Source organism: Sarcophilus harrisii, chromosome 4, assembly GCF_902635505.1.
Source record: "Sarcophilus harrisii chromosome 4, mSarHar1.11, whole genome shotgun sequence".
In the NCBI taxonomy this organism is placed as follows: domain Eukaryota; kingdom Metazoa; phylum Chordata; class Mammalia; order Dasyuromorphia; family Dasyuridae; genus Sarcophilus; species Sarcophilus harrisii.
In genome coordinates, this window is record NC_045429.1 from 239,879,070 (window position 1) to 239,899,317 (window position 20,248).

The 20,248-nt window shown below is 33.5% G+C and overlaps 1 protein-coding gene across 1 annotated transcript in view; it reads left to right on the forward strand.

Moving 5' to 3' along the window:
* COL9A1 (collagen type IX alpha 1 chain) overlaps positions 1-20,248 on the forward strand; it is a 124,411-nt gene that overhangs the window by 79,868 nt on the left and 24,295 nt on the right. The window contains exons 25-31 of the mRNA XM_031968607.1: positions 1,050-1,094; positions 2,627-2,680; positions 2,783-2,836; positions 15,034-15,087; positions 15,701-15,772; positions 18,507-18,542; positions 19,250-19,294. Of these exons, the coding sequence (XP_031824467.1) occupies positions 1,050-1,094; positions 2,627-2,680; positions 2,783-2,836; positions 15,034-15,087; positions 15,701-15,772; positions 18,507-18,542; positions 19,250-19,294 (360 nt within the window). The remainder of the gene's footprint in view (positions 1-1,049; positions 1,095-2,626; positions 2,681-2,782; positions 2,837-15,033; positions 15,088-15,700; positions 15,773-18,506; positions 18,543-19,249; positions 19,295-20,248) is intronic.

The following is a 20,248-nucleotide window of genomic DNA, read 5'->3' on the forward strand; positions in this document are numbered from 1 at the left end:
GTCCAAGTTCTTCATCACTAATGACTACAGAATCTTAATGTTCCTGATAGCTCTTTACTTTGGCTTACTCCAAATATCTTCCCTTTCACCTTGCCTTCTTCCTCTGTAAAGTTCTAACTACTTCTGTAATTCCCTCTTCCCTCATTTTCTGTTTGTTATTACAGCTATTAGAGATGTTCTTATATCTATTACAGATGTTTTTACATCTGCCCAATTACTGTATCTTCTGTCCTGTCCACAAGAACTGTTATTGGTCTGGATGGCCTTAGATTCTATTTTGGTAATTCCTATTTGAGAAATTACTCTGCTTTAGAACCAGAAAACATTGCACACAGTACAGCAGTATTATACAATCATCAACTATGAATGACTTAGCTAGTCTCAAAAATACAAAGATCCAAGAAAATTCTGAAGGAAAATGTGATCCAAAATGATATCCAACTCAGAGAAAGGACTGATGGAAACTGAATGCAGATGGAAGCAAACTAATTTTTTTTAAACTTTCTTTTTTTTTTTTTTTTGGTCTGTTTTCTTTCACAATGTGACTGATATGAAAATATTTTGCATAACTTCACATGTTTAACCTTATCAAATTTCTTGCCTTCTTAATGAGTATGTGGAGGGAGAGGATGAAGGGTGGGAGAGAATTTAGAATTCAAAATTGTAACAAAAATGAAAGTTAAAAATTGTTTTTATATATAACTGGGAAAAATAAATTATTAAAATTTTATTCATTAAAATTTAACATATTAAAATTAAAATAGAAATTATTCTGCTTCTAGTTGCTTCAATATAATAGCAAATTCATGTTTTAATTAGGAAAGACTAAGAGAAATATAAGGTGGTGTTAGAAGATCCAAAGAATTCACTTTGAAATGTGAATAGCCATATTGTCCCATGCTAAATCTGGCTCAAATGGTCAAATATTAAAAAATGTGAATTGTTTTTAATTCCTTACAGTGTTCTCCAGATATGTCAGTATAGCATTAGGGAAATCCATGTAGATTTCCAGTTGAAACATTTGATCACATTTTGTGTAATTCTTTTAGGGTTTACCTGGAAGTCCTGGTGCAAAAGGTGTTGCTGGTGAAAAGGTAACTGTGCTTGAATATTTCTTAATTGATTAAAGGGGTATTTTATCCTCTAATTCTTAGATTCTAAAGCCTGACTTTTATGACACATTAGACATTTGAGAGAAAGAAGAAGGCCAAGGTGTTAAGTACATTAGCAAAATGTAAAAGTTCTTTCTTGAATGCATTTGACATTGGAGAGAAATGAGAGCCAGGGTGTTAAAGGAATAAAGAAGATAATGAAATCTCTTTCTCAGATGTGTGAACAGAAATATTTTGAAGAGAAGCTTGCTGCTTGTGATTTTTGTATTAATCTAATGAAACTGTCATCCTTTTACACGGAGATGGATTGTTCAGTACAATTTACATAGAAAGAATAGGATTATTAAATTACAGTACTCTCCATATTAATGAACATCATTAAAGTCACTAGTAGCTGTTTATAGAGATATAAGGTTATATGCTTATCTGCTTTACTAAACATTGATAATATATTATCCAAAGCCACTTTTCAGAGAATTAATGAAAAAATTTCAGGAAATTAAATATAACACAATATAGGAATTAATTGGAATTAGATTTTGAATAAAAATGCATGTACTACTAGGAGAGATACCTTAGTGCCTAGTTGTTACTGTCTTGATATTAATAAATTAAATAATATTAATACTTTTTTGGACAACTCTTTGGACCTCAATTTCCTTATCTGTAAAATGGGAGTAATAATAGTACCTACCTTTCAAGGCTGTTATGAAGTTCTTCTGACTGTATGTTTATAGTTAAATGTGCGTATGTATAACTAACACATGTATCTATAAATATATGACATATACATGTAAAGTTCTATATAAAATTAGTTATTGATCATAGAATCCTAATTCTAAGAGATAACTTATATGTAAAGTGCCTTGCAAACTTTGAGGGACTATATAAATGTTAGCTATTATTATTCTTAGGTTGAGGCAGACTCTGGAAGGCCATAGACTAATTTTTTTTATTTTTTGCTCTTGGCAATGAAGAGCCGTTGAAGAATTTACAGTAGGGGAATAATGAGAACATAGTGTCTTAGTAAGAAATCTTAATATTAATCCTATAGTGGTGTATTTTCTGGATTAGAGTGGGGGAGACTGGAAGTAAGGGAGATCCTTTAGAAGCTGTTGTAGCATTACAGGCCTTAGGTTATAAGGACATTATCTAGACAGTATTAGTGGAGAAGATGAAAAAAAGACTGATGTGAAAATCATTGCAGAGGGACATTCAATGAAATTTCCCATCTGGTTTATAACCTTCATTTTTGCAGTTTTAAATACTTCTAGCAAGCAAAATATCATGCTTGGAGCTTAGCTATACAATCTTAAATCTTAAGGGTAGAATGACTTAATGTCTTGTGGCTTCTACATTCTTTACAAACCTCCCTAATTTTAAGAGAAGCAATCAACAAATTAATGCCATTTAATTCTAATAAATATAAGCTTCCCTTCCTTTTTTGTTTTGCTGGTGAATTTATTGAATGGATATTTAGCTCTGATTGAATTTTGCATATCTTTACTTCATAGGGTAATACAGGTGCTCCTGGGGTACCTGGTGTTATGGGAAATTCAGGCAAACCGGTAAGATATTGTTTCTACTTTCCATAATTCATTAATTTTATTGTCAAGAGGCAAAAGGCCATTTGTTACTAATTTGTTATTTACCCATCTTCTTGAAAACAGGGTCAACAGGGACCTCAAGGGGAAGTTGGACCAAGAGGACCACGGGGGCTACCAGTAAGTACTAGTCTTTTCTGTACCTGCAGATTTATCTCTTCTAGGACTTTCCTGATTATGTAAACAGATGAAATGAGAAATAGATTTTTTTGCTCAAGAAATGAGAAAAGTTCTTAGAAGACCATGTAATAATTCCTTTGGTTATGGAAGAAACAATTTTAAGAGATAACATGTCATAGTGGAACTCAGAAGAGTCAATCAAATCTACTGGGATTTTAATTTTGCTTTGATACCTACTGGATGTCTTACTATTAGCAAATTACTTAAAAGTTCTCTGAATCTCAGTTTGTTCATCAAAATAAGTGATCCTGCCATTTTCCATGCCTCATTAATAGGGATGTTATGATGATCAATGTCTGTGAATGCATTTTATAGAATTTAAAATAATCCTTAGCACTTTACTGCTCTGTGGAATTATGGATTGTGCAAGAGATATAGTGACATGCATCTTCTCTTCATGTAATTCAATTCAATTTTAAAAATTCAGTTCCTTTTGTAAAATTAAAACATGCATGTGTAGAAGCAGACTCTGGGCATATTATAAAAATTCTTGATGCCCCAGGCAAGTGTAAAATTATAAATAGGTACTGATCTTCCTTGGTAGAGGAAGTTTCTTGGATCTGACCTTTGTATAAAGATTTCTCTGTGCTTTGATCAGGTTTTATCTAAAAACAAGGATCATATTACTAATACAGAAGATTTTCTGGTATTCTAAGGATTCTAGGCATCTATTATATTCTGTTCTACTATCTTCATTTCTTTGGGTAAGAATCTGAGTGTGTGTAAGATTAGACTTTTCATCTAGTTAGAAATGGCATCTTCTGATTAGATTTTTTTCTGTTAACAGTCCTACTATTTTTCTAGTAATACAGGCTTGAAATTTTGTAATCATCCTTAAATTCCCCTTTCCTTTGATCTCTTCTCACTTAAAATCTAATCATCACTTCACTATGTCAGTTCTATTTTTGTTTCTTGAATCTATAGTTCCTTTTTTCTCATAATAAAACTTAATTTTTTTCACTTAATAAATATTTATTTTATTCCATTTTCCACACTTCCCAGAAAAAAAGGATAAGAAAATTCCTGTAACAAACATCATAGTCAAGCAAAAAAATATATCTCATTGATCATATCCAAAAATGTGTGTCTTGTTGGTGGTATCATTCTTTGTCATTAGTTTTCTGAAATCATAATTGGTCATTGCACTGACCAGTTATCAAGTATTTCAAAAAAATCTGTTTATTATATTGTTATTGTTTAACTTATCCTGAACTTATTCCACTTACTTTACATCAACTCATTCATCTTCCCATTTTCACTGAACCCTTCTCTTTGATTATTTTCCTGCAGCATGATAGTATTCCCTTACATTCATGTTCCATAATTTATTTGCCCATTCCCAACTTTTAAATGTGAATCACCATCATTACTACACGAGTTCAGGTCTTTATTAAATTAATTTTTCTTTTTTTTATTATGAATTTAACATCAACAAAAATATTTTAATATCCAATGAACAAAAAAGGGAATTGTGAATAAAACAAACATAAACTTCTTCTTTTACATGGTAAGCTTTAAAAAATGTGTTTTAAATTTAGACCATAACAAAGTTTTCATTTTTCTTTGTGTCTTCTCCCGAATGTCTTTTTTGTCTTCTGCATATTTAAAATTTTTATTGCTGCTTTTTCTCTTCCTCATAATAGGATCATAGACTATAGGATCATAGAACCCTAAACAGTACCTCAGCGGTAATCTAATTTAATCTCTCTCATTTTATAGACAATGGAACTGAGATCCATGGGAGTAAGGTGATTTGTCTCAGATCAAAACATTGGGCTCTTGTTTTGGCCTCTCAAATAGTTCCCCTACTTCCAGTTTCTTCCTGCTTCAGTCCATGAAATTTATTGTTCCCAGATGAATTTTCATAAAACATTACTCTTTTTCATTTTATTACTCTAGTCAAAAACCACCAATGCAACTGAAAAATAAGACCCAAACTCCATGGCCTGGCAACAAAGGTTCTTCATGAACTGATATCAAACTACCTTTTAGCCATCTCATGTGCTACTTCCTTACATATATTCTATATCAAGCCAAATTGTATGATTTCCAATTTCTTAAGTATGTCCCATGCCTTCTTGACTGTTTGTCAAGCTGATTTTTACCACTTAGTATGTCCTTACCATCATTTCTATTTATCAAAATTTTACCCATAGTTCAAGGCTTAACTTAAATGCCAGCTCTTCCTTGAAGTCTCCCTTGATGCTCCTAACATGGCTTCCTTTTCATCAAGAAGTATTTTCCCCCCTCTTAAGAACTACCATAATACTTTTTTTTTCAGTCAGTCAAAAATATTTATTTAGTTTTTATGTGCCAAGTGTTGTGCTGAGCATGAGTGGTACAAAGAAAACTCATGATACTTTCCTGACCATTTCAGTGGGTACTTATAATTTACCATTTTTTAAAATTGCAGTAGTCTATGTATGTGTCATACATAGACTTTCCTCCCCTCCAACTCTATTGTAAACTCTCCAAAGGCAGAGATTAGGCTTGCAGTCTCTATAATGAAGCCTTTATCCATGGCAGAGGACACATGTAATAATGTTGAAAATGACATAAGGAATCCAGCTAAGCAGTTGAAAATGTCTGCTTCACAGTAGAACTAGACTTCCTATATAATAAAATATCCAAATAAGTCATGTGGCATGGGTCAAAATATGTCTATCTAACACTAGCTAGAAGTACTTTTTAAAAATATTTCAATATATCCAAGGATTTTTACATTCATTGATATAATTACAAACCTTCTCCTTAAGTCAGAGGTTCTTAACTTAGGGCCCATAAACTTGTTTTTAAAAATATTTTGATAACTACATATTATTATAAATGGAATTATTTTCCTTTGTTGTTTTATGTATTTTATTTTATGTGTTTAAAAACCATTATCTTGAAAAGGGGTCCACAGCCTTCATCAAATAATCAGAGGGGGCAATGACACAAAGAAGGTTAAGAATCCATATTCTAGACCTTACTAGATGGTTTGTAAGAGTTGGTATGGCTGAAAATTTTAAATTTGGCCTTGAAGTCAATCTGATAAAGAGTCTTTAAGAACTGAGATAAGCTGATATCGTAAAACTAGATTTGAAAAGAACCTCAAAGGCCATTTAAGTAACTATTTTCCCTTTATAGATGAGGAAAATGAGACCCACAAAATGATGTGATTGGTTTAAGATGACAGGGGGATTCAGAGATAGGAAAAGGCCCTTTATACTAGAATCAGTGCCCTTTCTCAGATAATAAACAATCCATCATCTGGATTTTCCATGACATTTTTCCAGGTTGCCATAGGATCTGTTATAGTTTAAGCTTCACCGACTCATCTTTTGGGAACTCAGGGTCACCTCTATGCCATGAAAAAAACTAGCAGAGAGGGACTTAGTAGAGAACAGTCTATAATATGACTATAAAAGTGAATTGGTCTTTTATATCCTTGTGATGCACACAAAAGTTATAATTAAATCATGACTAAATAAGTCTTCACCATGGTAATGTAAAATAATTAGTCAAACTGTACTTTTAATCCCATAAAATGGGTTTATAAAAGCATTGATCTATAACTGACTTTCTGGGTTAATTGGTATTCCTTTTGCCAGAGAGAAGCATTTCGTATATAGTATATGATATAGATTATGTAAAATGACTTCCTATTTTTCTATTTCTTCAATCAGCAAGATTTTGAAGCTGTGGTTGCATTTATAGATTTTTTAAATATCTTTTAACAACTGAGTTGTTTTTTTTTTTGTTTTAAATCAAGTGAACATCAGTCAATTATTCCAACAACACGGTCTATTGCAGTGGGATCAGACTCAAATAAGAGGGGCCACTAAACCATTAAAGCTAATAACCATTAATTAAGGATATCATAGCTCACATATTGACTTAAAACACCTATTAACATTATCTATGTTCTGTGCAAAGCCTAAAGTAAAGAAGACTCATCTTCTTGAGGTTAAATCTGGTCCCAATACTAGCTGTGTGATACTCGGCAATTCACTTAATCTTGAGTTTATTCATATATAAAATGAACTAGAGAGGCAAATGGCAAACCATTCCAGTATCTTTGCCAAGAAAATCTCCAAATGGTAGAATGAGTCAGACCTGACTGAACAACAATGAAAAATTATATTTTATTTATTTTGTAGAAAGCATGTTCCAATTACATTTAAATCTGGTTCTGACCATACTTGGATTTGACACCTCTGGTATAGTGTATAGAAAATTGGAATAAATTAGAATCAGATCATATCTAGCCATGTAATGTAGGAAAAATTATTTAACCTCTCTGAGCCTCAGTTTCCTTCTCTGAAAAGGGAATGGTCTGGACACAATGACCTCTAAGGTCCCTTCAATAGTGTAAAATATTTGCACCTATTCTCTGTAATCCTAAGAGTGAAGGACTCTTCAATAAAGTTAGGAAGATTTTACAAAACAACCTCAGGAACTGTAATTTAAGTCAGCAAATGTGCCTTTCTCATGATTCTGTGCAAGAATAATAGATCCATTTATAAACAGACACATCATTAAATGAAGATTCACAAACACTACCCTAAGATAAGTGGTTGTTATTTAAAAATGACTGTCATGTTCCATGACCTCTATCTACATGGATTTTTTGAACGAACAACTGGTTCTGATTTATTAAAAAAGATACCTGCTCAGTCTGTTCAGTGATGGATGATCTTGAAGGAAATTTTGATGGAATGCTTTAGTGGTTCCCTTAGATAGACTGAAGACTTACAGCAGGGCCCATATCTGTGCTCGCCAAGCCACATTTAGCAGGCTTAAATTGAGCAAGACTGTTCATTTCCCAGGGACCATTTACTATCTAATAGTGATAATACAACATTACCAGTCATGGAAATAAAGCTGAAATAGTGTCGTATAGCTAACAAAGATACATAGATATAGGTAACTCTTCTCCTGAAAATTGTTTTTTTTTTTTTTTTTTTTTTTTTGCTTTTTTATTTATTTATTTATTTATTTTTATTTAATAGCCTTTTATTTACAGGATATATGCATGGGTAACTTTACAGCATTAACAATTGCCAAACCTCTTGTTCCAATTTTTCACCTCTTACCCCCCCACCCCCTCCCCTAGATGGCAGGATGACCAGTAGATGTTAAATATATTAAAATATAAATTAGATACACAATAAGTATACATGACCAAAACGTTATTTTGCTGTACAAAAAGAATCAGACTCTGAAATATTGTACAATTAGCTTGTGAAGGAAATCAAAAATGCAGGTGTGCATAAATATAGGGATTGGGAATTCAATGTAATGGTTTTTAGTCATCTCCCAGAGTTCTTTTTCTGGGCATAGCTAGTTCAGTTCATTACTGCTCCATTAGAAATGATTTGGTTGATCTCGTTGCTGAGGATGGCCTGGTCCATCAGAACTGGTCATCATATAGTATTGTTGTTGAAGTATATAATGATCTCCTGGTCCTGCTCATTTCACTCAGCATCAGTTCGTGTAAGTCTCTCCAGGCCTTTCTGAAATTATCCTGTTGGTCATTTCTTACAGAACAGTAATATTCCATAATTTTCATATACCACAATTTATTCAGCCATTCTCCAACTGATGGACATCCATTCAGTTTCCAGTTTTTAGCCACTACAAAAAGGGCTGCCACAAACATTCGTGCACATACAGGTCCCTTTCCCTTCTTTATAATCTCTTTGGGATATAATCCCAGTTCTCCTGAAAATTGTAATAATGCCTTGATTGGTCCTTAAATGTATTAGTAAACATATTAGAATGTACACAACAAAATAGAAAGAGAAGTCTTTTATAGTTGCTTTTCTTTCCCTTAAGTCAATAAGCATTTATTTTTCTCTTGACTTTTGTCTTGTTATTGGACTTCAGTGACTAGAACAGAGAGTGAAGTTGACAACTTTGCACAACTCTGCTTCATTTAAATCCACTTTCCATGCAAGTCAAGATATCACCCGTGATATCATTGGTCCCCTTTGAAAACAAAGGAAGAATACAAGAAACATTTATTAAACCCTATATGCCATGCTAAGGGCTGGCAATACATTTACTAAGTATCTACTACATTACTAGTATCTTGCTAGGCACTTGAATAAAAATAAAAAAAAAGAACAAAGGAAAAAATATAGTTTTTACTTTCAAGGAATTTACTACTCTTACACATGGAGAACAATGCAAATAGAAGCTTCTAAAAGGCAATGTGCCTTTCTCATAGCAGCATAGATCTTTATATATATAAATATATATATATATATAATATATATATATATTATTTTGAAAAAAATTCTTTACAACATTATCCCTTGCACTCATGTCTGTTCCGATTTTTCCCATCCCTTCCTCCACTCCCTCCCCCAGATGTCAAGCAGTCCTATATATGTTAAATATGTCACAGTTTATCTTAGATACAATATATGTGTGCAGAACTGAACAGTTCTCTTGTTGCACAGGAAGAATTGGATTCAGAAGGTAAAAATAACCTGAGAAGAAAAACCAAAATGCAAACAGTTTACATTCATTTCCAAGTGTTCTTTCTTTGGGTGTAGCCATAGCAGCATACATCTTGAAGAATTCTAAACCCTAACCTGGGGAAAAGGAGGAGGACTATGAAAATGTTCCCTAAATATGGGAAAAGACTTGAGCTAACTTGATTCTTGCATCATGACATTCTTATTCTGTTAAGACTCTGCCTTAGCCTCTATTCTTTCTATTGAAAATTGTTTCTGGGCTACTAATAGAATGAAAAAAAGCCTGAAATTTTGGGGAATGAGAGGTCCTACATTTATGTTTTGTCTACACTGAAAGTTTTATTTCTACTAAGTCACTTAAGTTTTCTGGGCTTCATTTTTCTTGTCAAAAGAGATTGGAGGGCCTTTCTAGTTCTGAATCCTAAATTGAAACTCCAGTGCCTTGAGGTCTTTCTACTAAATTGAAATTCCAGTGCCTTTTCTGTGATGGTTGATCTGTTTGGGAGAAATAGAAATGAATGTATTTTGGAAGAAAAATATTAACTTCCGATCCCCAACTCAGGGTATCTGAGAATATTGTTATCGCCCCAGCTCACTGATGTATAGCAGTTTCTATCTTTTAATTAACAGCTCTGTCATTGCATTTCCTGTCATCAGTGTCATAGTTAATTATTCTTCTCATGGAATTTGTTTAGCTTAATCTGTGCTTGCACTGATTACTGTTTTGTGTCCCTGTCACTCTTGCTAATATCCTTTCATTAGTTCATATAGTGAAATAGCAGACCTTAGAAAGAAAACCTGATTATTTTCAGACTAAAGTAGAAACCATAAGACTTGGCCCCAGAATTGTCCATTCCTCTAGTACAAAACAAACTCTTTATTTCTCTTGGGTCATTGTTTGAAAAGTAAATATTTTATTTCTTTATTTGGTGAGTATGTTGTTATAGACTTACCTAAGAACTCACTAGCCAAAGACTTATAGGAGGGAAGTGAAAAGAAAGGGAGAAGTCCTATAGTCTCTAAAAACATCTTCTGTGTAAGGGATTTTTGACCTGGGTTCCATGAACTTGTTTAAATTTTTTTTTAATAACTGAATTTCAGTGTCACTGGTTTCTTTTGTAATTCTATGTATTTTATTTTATGCATTTAAAACTATTATTCTGAGGAGTCTATATAGATTTCACCAGATTGCCCCAAATAGGTTAAGAATCTCAATTTTGCATAAGCAGAGGAACAAATGCCCTTAAATTCATGGATCTTACCGTAAGGTCACTCGCTGAATTCAAAGATGAGAGGGACCTCAGTGACCATCTGGTCTAGCTTATATCTTGAATTTCTTTTACATTGTATCCAGCACATGGCCATCCAACTTTTGCTTCACATCCAAGGAGAGAATCCATTGCCTCCTGAGGCAGCCCATTCCATTTTGGACAGTTTTAATCTTTAATCTAATTAAATAATTTTTTATTCTTTAATCACCAAGAAGTTTTTCATATGAAACTTAAATTTTGTGTCTTCATAACTTCCCCCTATTGCCCTATAGGACTAAGCAGAAGAAAAAAACTAATCTCAAATCATGTCATAACAAATACTTGATGGATAACTATCATATTCTCTATCAGTCTTCTCCAGGATTAATAGTCACAGTTCCTTTAATTAATTCTCATGCATGCTTTTGTATATGTTCAAGTTTCAGACTTATAATAGTTACATTTGACTATTTCTGGGATACTGAGAGGGGCATGGTCTACTGATGTTTATAAGGCTTGTTAACTGAGCTCATTAATGCTCTCTCCTGGGCTGCCTTCTCTTTTTTCCCGCCTATATTTTCTTACCTGATGATCTCATTAGCTTATCCAACTGTTGTTCCAGATGTATGGCTCTCAGCTACCTATTTGTTTATATATGTAATGTATTTTCTGAGTTTCAATCCTACATTATCAAATGCCTACTGGACATTTTAAACTCTATGTCCCATAAACATCTCAAATTCAAGAATCCCAAAAGGAGCTCATTGTCTTCCCAAATCCTCAAGACCCTCTTTTCTTCCAAAATCTTCTATTGCTATTGAGAACATCACCATCCTCCTAGTCACTCAGACTCCCAATCTCATTTTCATTGTCTCTGTCTCTGTCTCTCTGTCTCTGTCTGTCTGTCTCTCTCTCTCTGTCTCTCTGTCTCTCTCTCTGTCTCTCCCTCTCTCTGTGTCTCTGTCTCTCTCTCTCTGTCTCTGTCTTTCTCTCTCTCTCTCTGTCTCTTTCTCTCTCTCTGTCTTTCTCTCGGCTCTGTCTCTCTGCCTCCCTCCCCCCCTCTCTCTCTGTATCCGTCTCTGTTTTTCTGTCTCTCTCTTCCTCCCTCCCTCACCCTCTCTCTCTCCCTCCCTTGCTACCCTTCTCCAACATTCAATGTGTTGCCAGATCTCATTTCTGTTTTCATAACATTTCCTGGTCCTCTTCTCTGGACAGACAAAACTATCACTCTTGTTCAGGTCTTCATCAGCTCTCATCTGGACTTTTGCAATGGTTTCCTGATTGGCCTCCCTTACTTAAGTTTCTCCTTAATTTAATCTATCCCCTCCTCAGGTGGAGATGTTGTTCTAAATCTAGGAAATCCTAAATCTAATATCTTCATTTGAGCAATTCAGCCTGTAGTCAGTAAATTCTAGTGGCTCTCTATTACCTTCAGGTTCAAAAATGAAATCCTCTGTATTTTAAAAACCTTTAAAACCTATCTCCATCCTACTTTTCCGGTCTTCTTACTCTTTATTCTCCTCCCCAAAGGCTAAGATCTAGCAACAATGGGCTTCTTGCTGTTTCTCAAGCATGTCACTCCATCTCCCATTTCTCTGCCTTTTTTTTTTTTTTTTTTTTTTGTTATTCCCATTCTTGGAATGTTCCCTCTCCACACTTCTACCTTTGGAATCCTTTTTATTCCTTCAGTACTCAGCTCAAAGTCTGCCTTAAGCAGCAGCTCTTTCTTGGCCCCCTATTTGCCTTCCATCTATTCTATATGTATCTTGTTTGTCCCTATTTATTTACAGGTTGTTTCCTCCATTTAAATCTAAGCTCCTTGAAGACAGATACTATTTTGGCTTTTTTAATGTATCTAGTGCCTAGCATACTGATTGACTGACATTCATTGAAAGAAGAGGGAATAAGATTTCAAGATCAGAAAAATATTGGATTTTCATGGTAATATAACCCCTTAAAGAAGTAGAAGCCCACAAATCCTTTACCTAGTTGCATGTTTGTAAAAAAAAAAAAACCCACCAAACCACCAAACAAAATTTGTTTATAAGTAGAAGAAAAAATGATAATCTTTCACTTTTTATTTATGATAAGAGAGGGGGTTTAATCCTTCAGAAGTGAATGCTTCAGGGTATGCCTCAGGCAATGAACTTTTACTTTCTGGTGTTGTAAATTATATTTCACACCTTTCCTCTGCATTTTTTTTAAAGTTAAGATTATTTTAGCATGATGTTATTTGAAGCCACAATTCTGCCAAAAAATAATTTGAACTAGTCACCATAGCAGTGTTCTGGAGAAAAGAAGTCTTAAACTTTGAAGTATGTGACCTAGTCATTGGAGTGGGACATAATCTTGAAATTCATAATCTGAAGGTAGGAAATATCTCATTTTTATTGTCCCATTCTTCATCTACAGTCACACATCTCCAGTTCAGGCCCTTTCAGAGTGATCTTCACAGTAGAAATGGCCTGAACAAATGATAGGCTCTACCTGCAAACTTTTGCTAAATCTGGCAGAATAGGTAGTTGGGAATATAGATGGCCATGTCTGTTGGATTTGAGTAGGAAGCTCCCTCTAGATATTCAGCTGCTTTGTTTCCTTAACTGTAAGTGTTGTTTTAATGAATATTAGAGTGTTCGGTTACAGTTGACAACAAAGCTCATGAAACTCTTTTGTCTCTGAGATGTCAGTATATCTGATGCTGAAAATATGTATCTGGGGCCTATTTCAGCTCAGTAATGAGTTCTTACTGATTTCAGAGATATTCTAAACTTTAAACATTGCTTAAAGATTTTGAGGATTTTTTTGGGGGGGGTCTTTTTTCTGAAATATAATTAATTAAACTTTAAGATAAAGACAGATACCAGCTTTGTAATAAAGAATAGAATGGTATTATTGGATACAGTTTTAAATATTATAAAAAACTAAAAAAGGAATAACCACTCCTAACATGTTAGATTTATAAGAAATACAACTATTTCTTTTTAGAATTTAATATTTTCTCCCATTACGTATAAAAACAATTTAAAAATTCTTTTGTCAAGTTCTGAGTTCAAATTCTCTCGGAACTTCCCTCCCCCTCAATGATAAGGCAAACAATTTGTCATGTGTAGAAATGCAAAACACATTTCCATGTAAATCATGCTGTAAAAAAACCCAAAGACAACTATTCCCCAATACCGCAAGAAAAATAAGGTAAAGAAAAAGTATCTTTGATTTGGAATGCAATTATTTCTTGAATAACTTCAGTGTTTAACATAGTTAACTATGTCTAGGGATTTTTTTTTTTAACAGGACTTCTGATTTCATTGATGAACAAATTTATATACCAATAGAGAGTTGAATCTTTTCATCATTTTTCATCAAGTCTTAAAGAGAATGTTGTTTTGCAGAATGAAAGCATAATAGTTTCTTTCTCATAGTTTCTGAAGTCTACTTACATTATTTTTTTAAAGGGGAACCAAATAATAAGCAGAACAAAGAGATGTATTTCATTCTTTACACCTCTCCTGGTTGAGTAAAAAATCTTTTGAGAACAGGATTTTTTTTTTTAACATTACCTTTTTGAAATTTTGGTTTGTTAATATTTATTTTTAAAAATGTTTTCTAAATCCCTAGTTTCTGTTCAGATGCTTAAGATATATGATTACATTTACATCTACATATATATACATATATGTGCACATTCATTTATATACATATATACTTATTCATACACACATTTAGGACTTTTGTTGTTATTCAGTCATTTTCTTTTTCAGGTCATTTTACAGATGAGGGAATTGAGACAAACAGGCTTAAATCATTTGGCCATAGTCACACTCCCATTAAGTGTCTGAGGTCACATTTGAACTTATCTTCTTGACTCCAGACTGAATGCTCTATCTCTTGTGTTAGTTAGCTGTCCTTCACATAGGGTTATTGTAAGATATTTCTTCTAGAATATTATTATAATCAACAAATAGTTCAGACTGTTCACTGACTCCTGATTTTGATTCTTAATACAATGTTTCTGGGTAAATAATTTAAATCTCTATGCATTTCAGGCAGCTCTGTTTTTTCTCTACTAAGGAAATCACCAAGATGGCGAATCCAGTTTAAAAAAAAAAAAAGACTAAACATTTTTTTTAACCTTCCTGGAATAGAATTTAAGATCCCACAGTGGAACAACTGTTTTGTTTGTATGATTGTATTCCTTGCAGCTAACAAGGTGCTTGGCACATAGGTGGTGTTTGTTAAATTGAATTCAATTGGGTTGAATCGGCATAATCTCTTCCTTCAAATTAATGATCCAGAAATGGAGATGCTACTGTGATGACTTCAGTTTTTAGTTGGATATTGTTTTATTTAAATCTTCATGAAGCACTTGAATTTGGAAAAGAGGGCTGTTTCATGAAAATTAATTACATTTACCTCTTTACAGGGTAGCAGAGGAGAATTAGGACCCAGTGGTCCTCCAGGCTCACCAGGTAAACTGGTAAGTGATGCCTTTTAAAAAATTTCCCAGCTATATTTTTCTATAATTCATGCTATTATAAAAAAGGAGAGATGGGTGAGCCAAGTCCAGAATGGAGAGGGAAAGAATATAGAAGTCATTGATAAAACAGGTTTAGTTTGTGTTACCTGGAAATGAAAGGTAGCAATATTTGAAATAGTATAACTAAAAATTCCATACCCTTGAGGGAAGAGCGTGTTAATAGCTGCATTCTGTGACATTTTTTTCTGAATTGATGAGAAACATCAGGTACCACATTTGGGTTGTGGTTATTCCTGGAACTCAAGAGTCTGTTGCATGAATGCTGTCTTTTAAAATATCTACACTGCTTATTTACACAGCAAGCCTTGCAGAAGCCCAGACTGAAAGAGCCCACTGTTATTGAGGAATGTAAACCATGAGAGCTGGTGATCTCAAGTGGAAAAAAAAATCTATGAAGAATGGGCTGTTTAGAGGAACAAAGTTAGATACCTGACTTATATTTACTTCAGGAAATGGCAAAGCCAGCTAGGGCTCCTATGAGCTGGTGGGACTGTATGATCAGAGTGTTAGCTATTACATTAACTTTTTGTTTTTTGTGCTTGGTGATTTACAGGGTCCCTCTGGCAGCCCAGGCCTTCCAGGTCTGCCTGGTCCCCCTGGACTCCCTGGATTGAAAGGCGACAGGGTAAGGATTCAGATGCTTTGTCGATGGGCATTTACTGCATTTTCTAAGCTAACAAATAGTTATACAGAGAATCCGCTGACTAAGTAGGAGGCTTGTTTCAATCAAATGGAAAATTTCCCTAGAATATAGTTCAGTCACTTACAAAGCAGATGAGTCTCTTTAGTGTGATGTAATGTGGTGCAGTGGAAACACTTCAGTATCCTTTGAAGAGGGAGGTTCATTTCTCTAGGATCGTTTCCTCATCTATAAAATGAGAGAGTTGGATTATAATGACCTTTAAATTTGGAGATTATGGAAAAAAACCAAAAACCTCTCTCCAGATGGTAATTGTTTATTGTCCAAAGAGAAAAGAACTATGGGTTGAAAAAGGATATTCACTTTATGATCATCAATTCACAGATCATTAGGAATAGAAAGGACTTTTGAGACCATGGAACACTAGGCCCATCTTGCTCATTTACAAACTGAGAAACCAAGACCCAGAGGGGTCAAATTATTTTCCTCACCTCAAATAGCTAATTATTATCAAAGCTGGCACTGAAATCCTGGTCTCCTGATATGTCCTGTCCATTATGCCACAATGTCCCTCTCATTTTCGATTCAATTCAGTCAAACACACATTTATTCTGTGGCCAGCATTGTGTTGGGTGTGGGGGACACAAAGGAAGAAATGAAAACAGTTCTTGCCCTCTAGAAATTTATGTTCAATTGGAGAGAAATGTATACAGATAAGTTTATAAATAAGAATATATTATATATATATATATACATAAAGACACATCACAGATTTATATATACAAATATGTTTTATATAAATACATGTATATATTCACATATGTGTGTATATATACAAACATACAAAATTCATCTTTTGAAAGGGAAGATTAACAACAGGGGGGTGATGGAGATCAGGAAAAAGCCTTGTGTAGGTGGTAGCAGTTGAGCTGCACTTTGAAAAGAAGTAGGGATTCCAAGAAGCAGAAGAATTGTATTCTTTTATCCCACTGATTTCTAAATCTGTTTTCAGTCTTGTCCAATTCTTGACCTCCTCTCTTTTTTTGGGGGGGAAGACACTGGAGTGGTTTGCCATTTCCTTTTCCAATTCATTTTACATATAAGGAAACTGAGACAAACAGGGTTTGCCCAAGATCACATAACAAGAAAATATTTGAGATCACATTTGAGCTCAGGAAAAGGAATCTTCCATACTTCAAGTCCAGTTTTCAATTCAGTGTACCTCTTAGCTGCCCAGGTCTGTCTATTCTTCAGATATTATTTGGATTTAGAATTCAGAGCAAGAAATAACCTTAGTGATAACATCTAATCTAATTTCCTCATCTATTAGATGAAAATACTGAAGTTCAGAGAAGTCAAGTTTTCATAAATATTAAACAACAGAGCAGATATTCACACCTACATCTTTTGACTCTTGCCATTGACCTCCGATCTCTAATGCTTTTGCCACTGTTCTGTGTTGCTGCCTCAGGATGCTTTATTCTTGATAACTTTCTTCTCTAATAATGAATTCCAGATCTTACCCATTTCTGCTAGTTTTCTTACTCATCTCTGGGCTCCCAGGCTATCATATCTGAAGTCTATTTTCTCTATAGCTGCCAAAACAATATTCTTAAGGCATCCTAAGATATTCTCCTGCTCAAAAACTTTCAGTACTCCCCATTGGTAATGGAATAAACTATATACTTTCTAAGACTCTTTACAATCTGAATCCCAAGTATCTTTCTGGCCCTTAATTCAAAATATACAACTATATCCCTAATTTTCTATTCTGTCCATAAACTGTATTTTTGAACCTTGACACTTTTTTCCTACTTCTTTTCATTTTTACAAGCTATTCCTTAAAGCTTAGAAAGGACTCCTTTCTTATCTCTGGCTTTTAGAATCTTTATCTTGTGTTAAAATATTCACCAAAACCATAAATCAAGACCGGTTTTATAACTTTTTGCTGATTTCCAAGGTGTGAATGCTCACACTGAAAATTTGACAATGGGTTCTTAAACTGGTTCAAGTTGACTCAAACATCCCTATGTACAAATTCTATCTACCTGATTTACAGTAGTAGTAGAATGTAAGCTTCTTGAGGGCAGAGAATGTTTTCATTTTGTTTTTTTTTAAATGCTCAGCATTTGCTGCCTTGCATGCAAGACTTTTTAAAATTTTTCTCACTTGCAACCCCTTTTCACCTGAGAAATTTTTACGTGACTCCAGGTATATAGGTAATGAAAACATTTCCTGATTATAAATCAATTTCAAGACCCCCTTACATTCAGTTCTGAAACCCCATAGAGGGTCATGGATCATAGTTTAAGAAGCTGGGGTTAATATATGCTTAATGTTAATAAATATTTTAGTGAATTGACTGTCATCAAGATATGACAGGGAGATATTATTCCCTTACTTTTTCCTATTATTATGGGTATGGGGAGATAGTTAATTTAAATTTATATTGTACTTTCATCCTTTTAAAAAATGATACCACTTTTTTTTAAAGCTTTTTATTTTTCAAAACATATGTGTGGACAATTTTTCAACATTAGCCCTTAGAAAACCTTGTGTTCCAATTTTCCCTGCCTTCCCCCCATGTCCTCCCCTAGAAGTTGTCTAATGTTTAAGTATATTGGACTACTTGCCATCTAGGCAAGATAGAAATATATGTTAATGATATTATTTTTAAAGTACCTAGTTTTGAGATAATATTGCAATGTCTTCATTATAGGGTTCAGTTGGTGAGCCTGGTCCAAAAGGAGAACAAGTAAGTCTTTAATTTGATCATTGTAATGTTTCATCAAATACTTTATGTGGTATTTAGTATATGGTAAATTGCAATTGCTACTCTGAAGTTGTATGGATGTGGCTTTAAAAAAGTGGGACTAGTAACTTCTTTCCCCATGAAAAAATTGTTTGATTTTTCTTCCTAGCCACACACAATCTCCTGTTAATTATTGCTCTCCCTCTGGGCCTGCACATGTTTTTTTTTTGTCCTCTGAAAAAAAGAACCTCTTGGCATGTATCCTCCAAATTGGCTAGCCTTTAGTAGTTTTAACATTTTGCAATTTCAGTAAAAGAATCATACTAAAATTATCTGACAGGTAAAGTTAAATTTTTTTCTCCTCTGTTCCTCATGCTTTGGAAAGAACATTTCTTCAAAGGCTTCCCAATGAATAAGCTAAGGATTTTAATGATTAACCCAGAAATCTAAATGAAATTCAGGCCAAATCTTTTTTGGATTCTCTCTGAAGCTATTGCCTTATTTGGGCTAGTACCACTTCCCATTAGACCATAAGCCTCTTGAAAGCAGATACCACACAAATACTTTTTTTTTTTTTTTTTTTTGATTTCTGCAATGTTCAGCAGAAAGATAGGACCACAATAGGCAATCAGTAAATACTCTCTTGATTGGCTGGATAATTAAAACTAAGTTAGAACAGTAATAATTTGAAATTTTTGCCTTCATTTTAGGGTCGTGCTGGTGAAGAAGGTGAAGCAGGAGGAAAAGGAGAACTAGTAAGGCACTCTTATTTATTTCATTTCTGTTTTAAAGTGATCTTGCTCTAAATTTTATAAAGATTTTTGACTTGTTTTCTTTGGATTTAAAAAAAATTGCATGTTTTCTAATTGAAATCTATTTCATTGATTTCTGAAAAATCCAGACAGTGTGGCCTATAAGCTTACTTCTGTTATAGGTAAAATATATAAGTAAAAAATTACTAAGTAGAATAAGGAGAAAACTTGGTTTCTAAACTCTTATGAACTTATTCTTTCCATTCCATCTTTTGAGTACAAAAAAAGTACTTGTCTCTAGAGGACACATCTTCACAGTGAAAGAAAATTTGCATCCAGTGTTGATAAGTAATTCTCCTATGGTATTCCCACATACGCATAATTAATAGTTTCTGCCATTGAGAAAATATGTTGGAGAGAGGGGATACTGTCCCAATTCTTGACAAACAACTATCTTTTGAATCCTCCACTATAGTTTTAAAGTTTTGAAACAATAAAACCCTGGTGCAATGGATGATTCTAGGAAATAATTTGGAAATTTATTTAGTCATCTCTGTCATTTAAACAAATTAAATTTTTAAAAAAAACCAACTTTTTTTCTCCTTTAAAGTAGGATGAAACATTTCTCATCATATTCTTCTTTAAAACCATTTTTAGAGTGTAAAAGGCTACAAGAACTGGGATCTGATTTTCTCTTTGATTTTAAACATTAACTTTAATCTAAATGTGATACTTCATTTAGCAAAATGGTCCTCATTATCAAGTAAATTTGGAAAAAAAGCTTGTATTAATTTTTCTCTGAGTTACAGATATTTATTCTAGGCAAAGAGAATGAATCCCATTTGTTTTCTAGTGCTAATTAACTGATGACTGACAATTTTGAGCGAACATGTCTTTTCTATTAGCTGACATATCACTGGTGGGATATTTTTCTATTCACTTTTTTAATTATGAAAG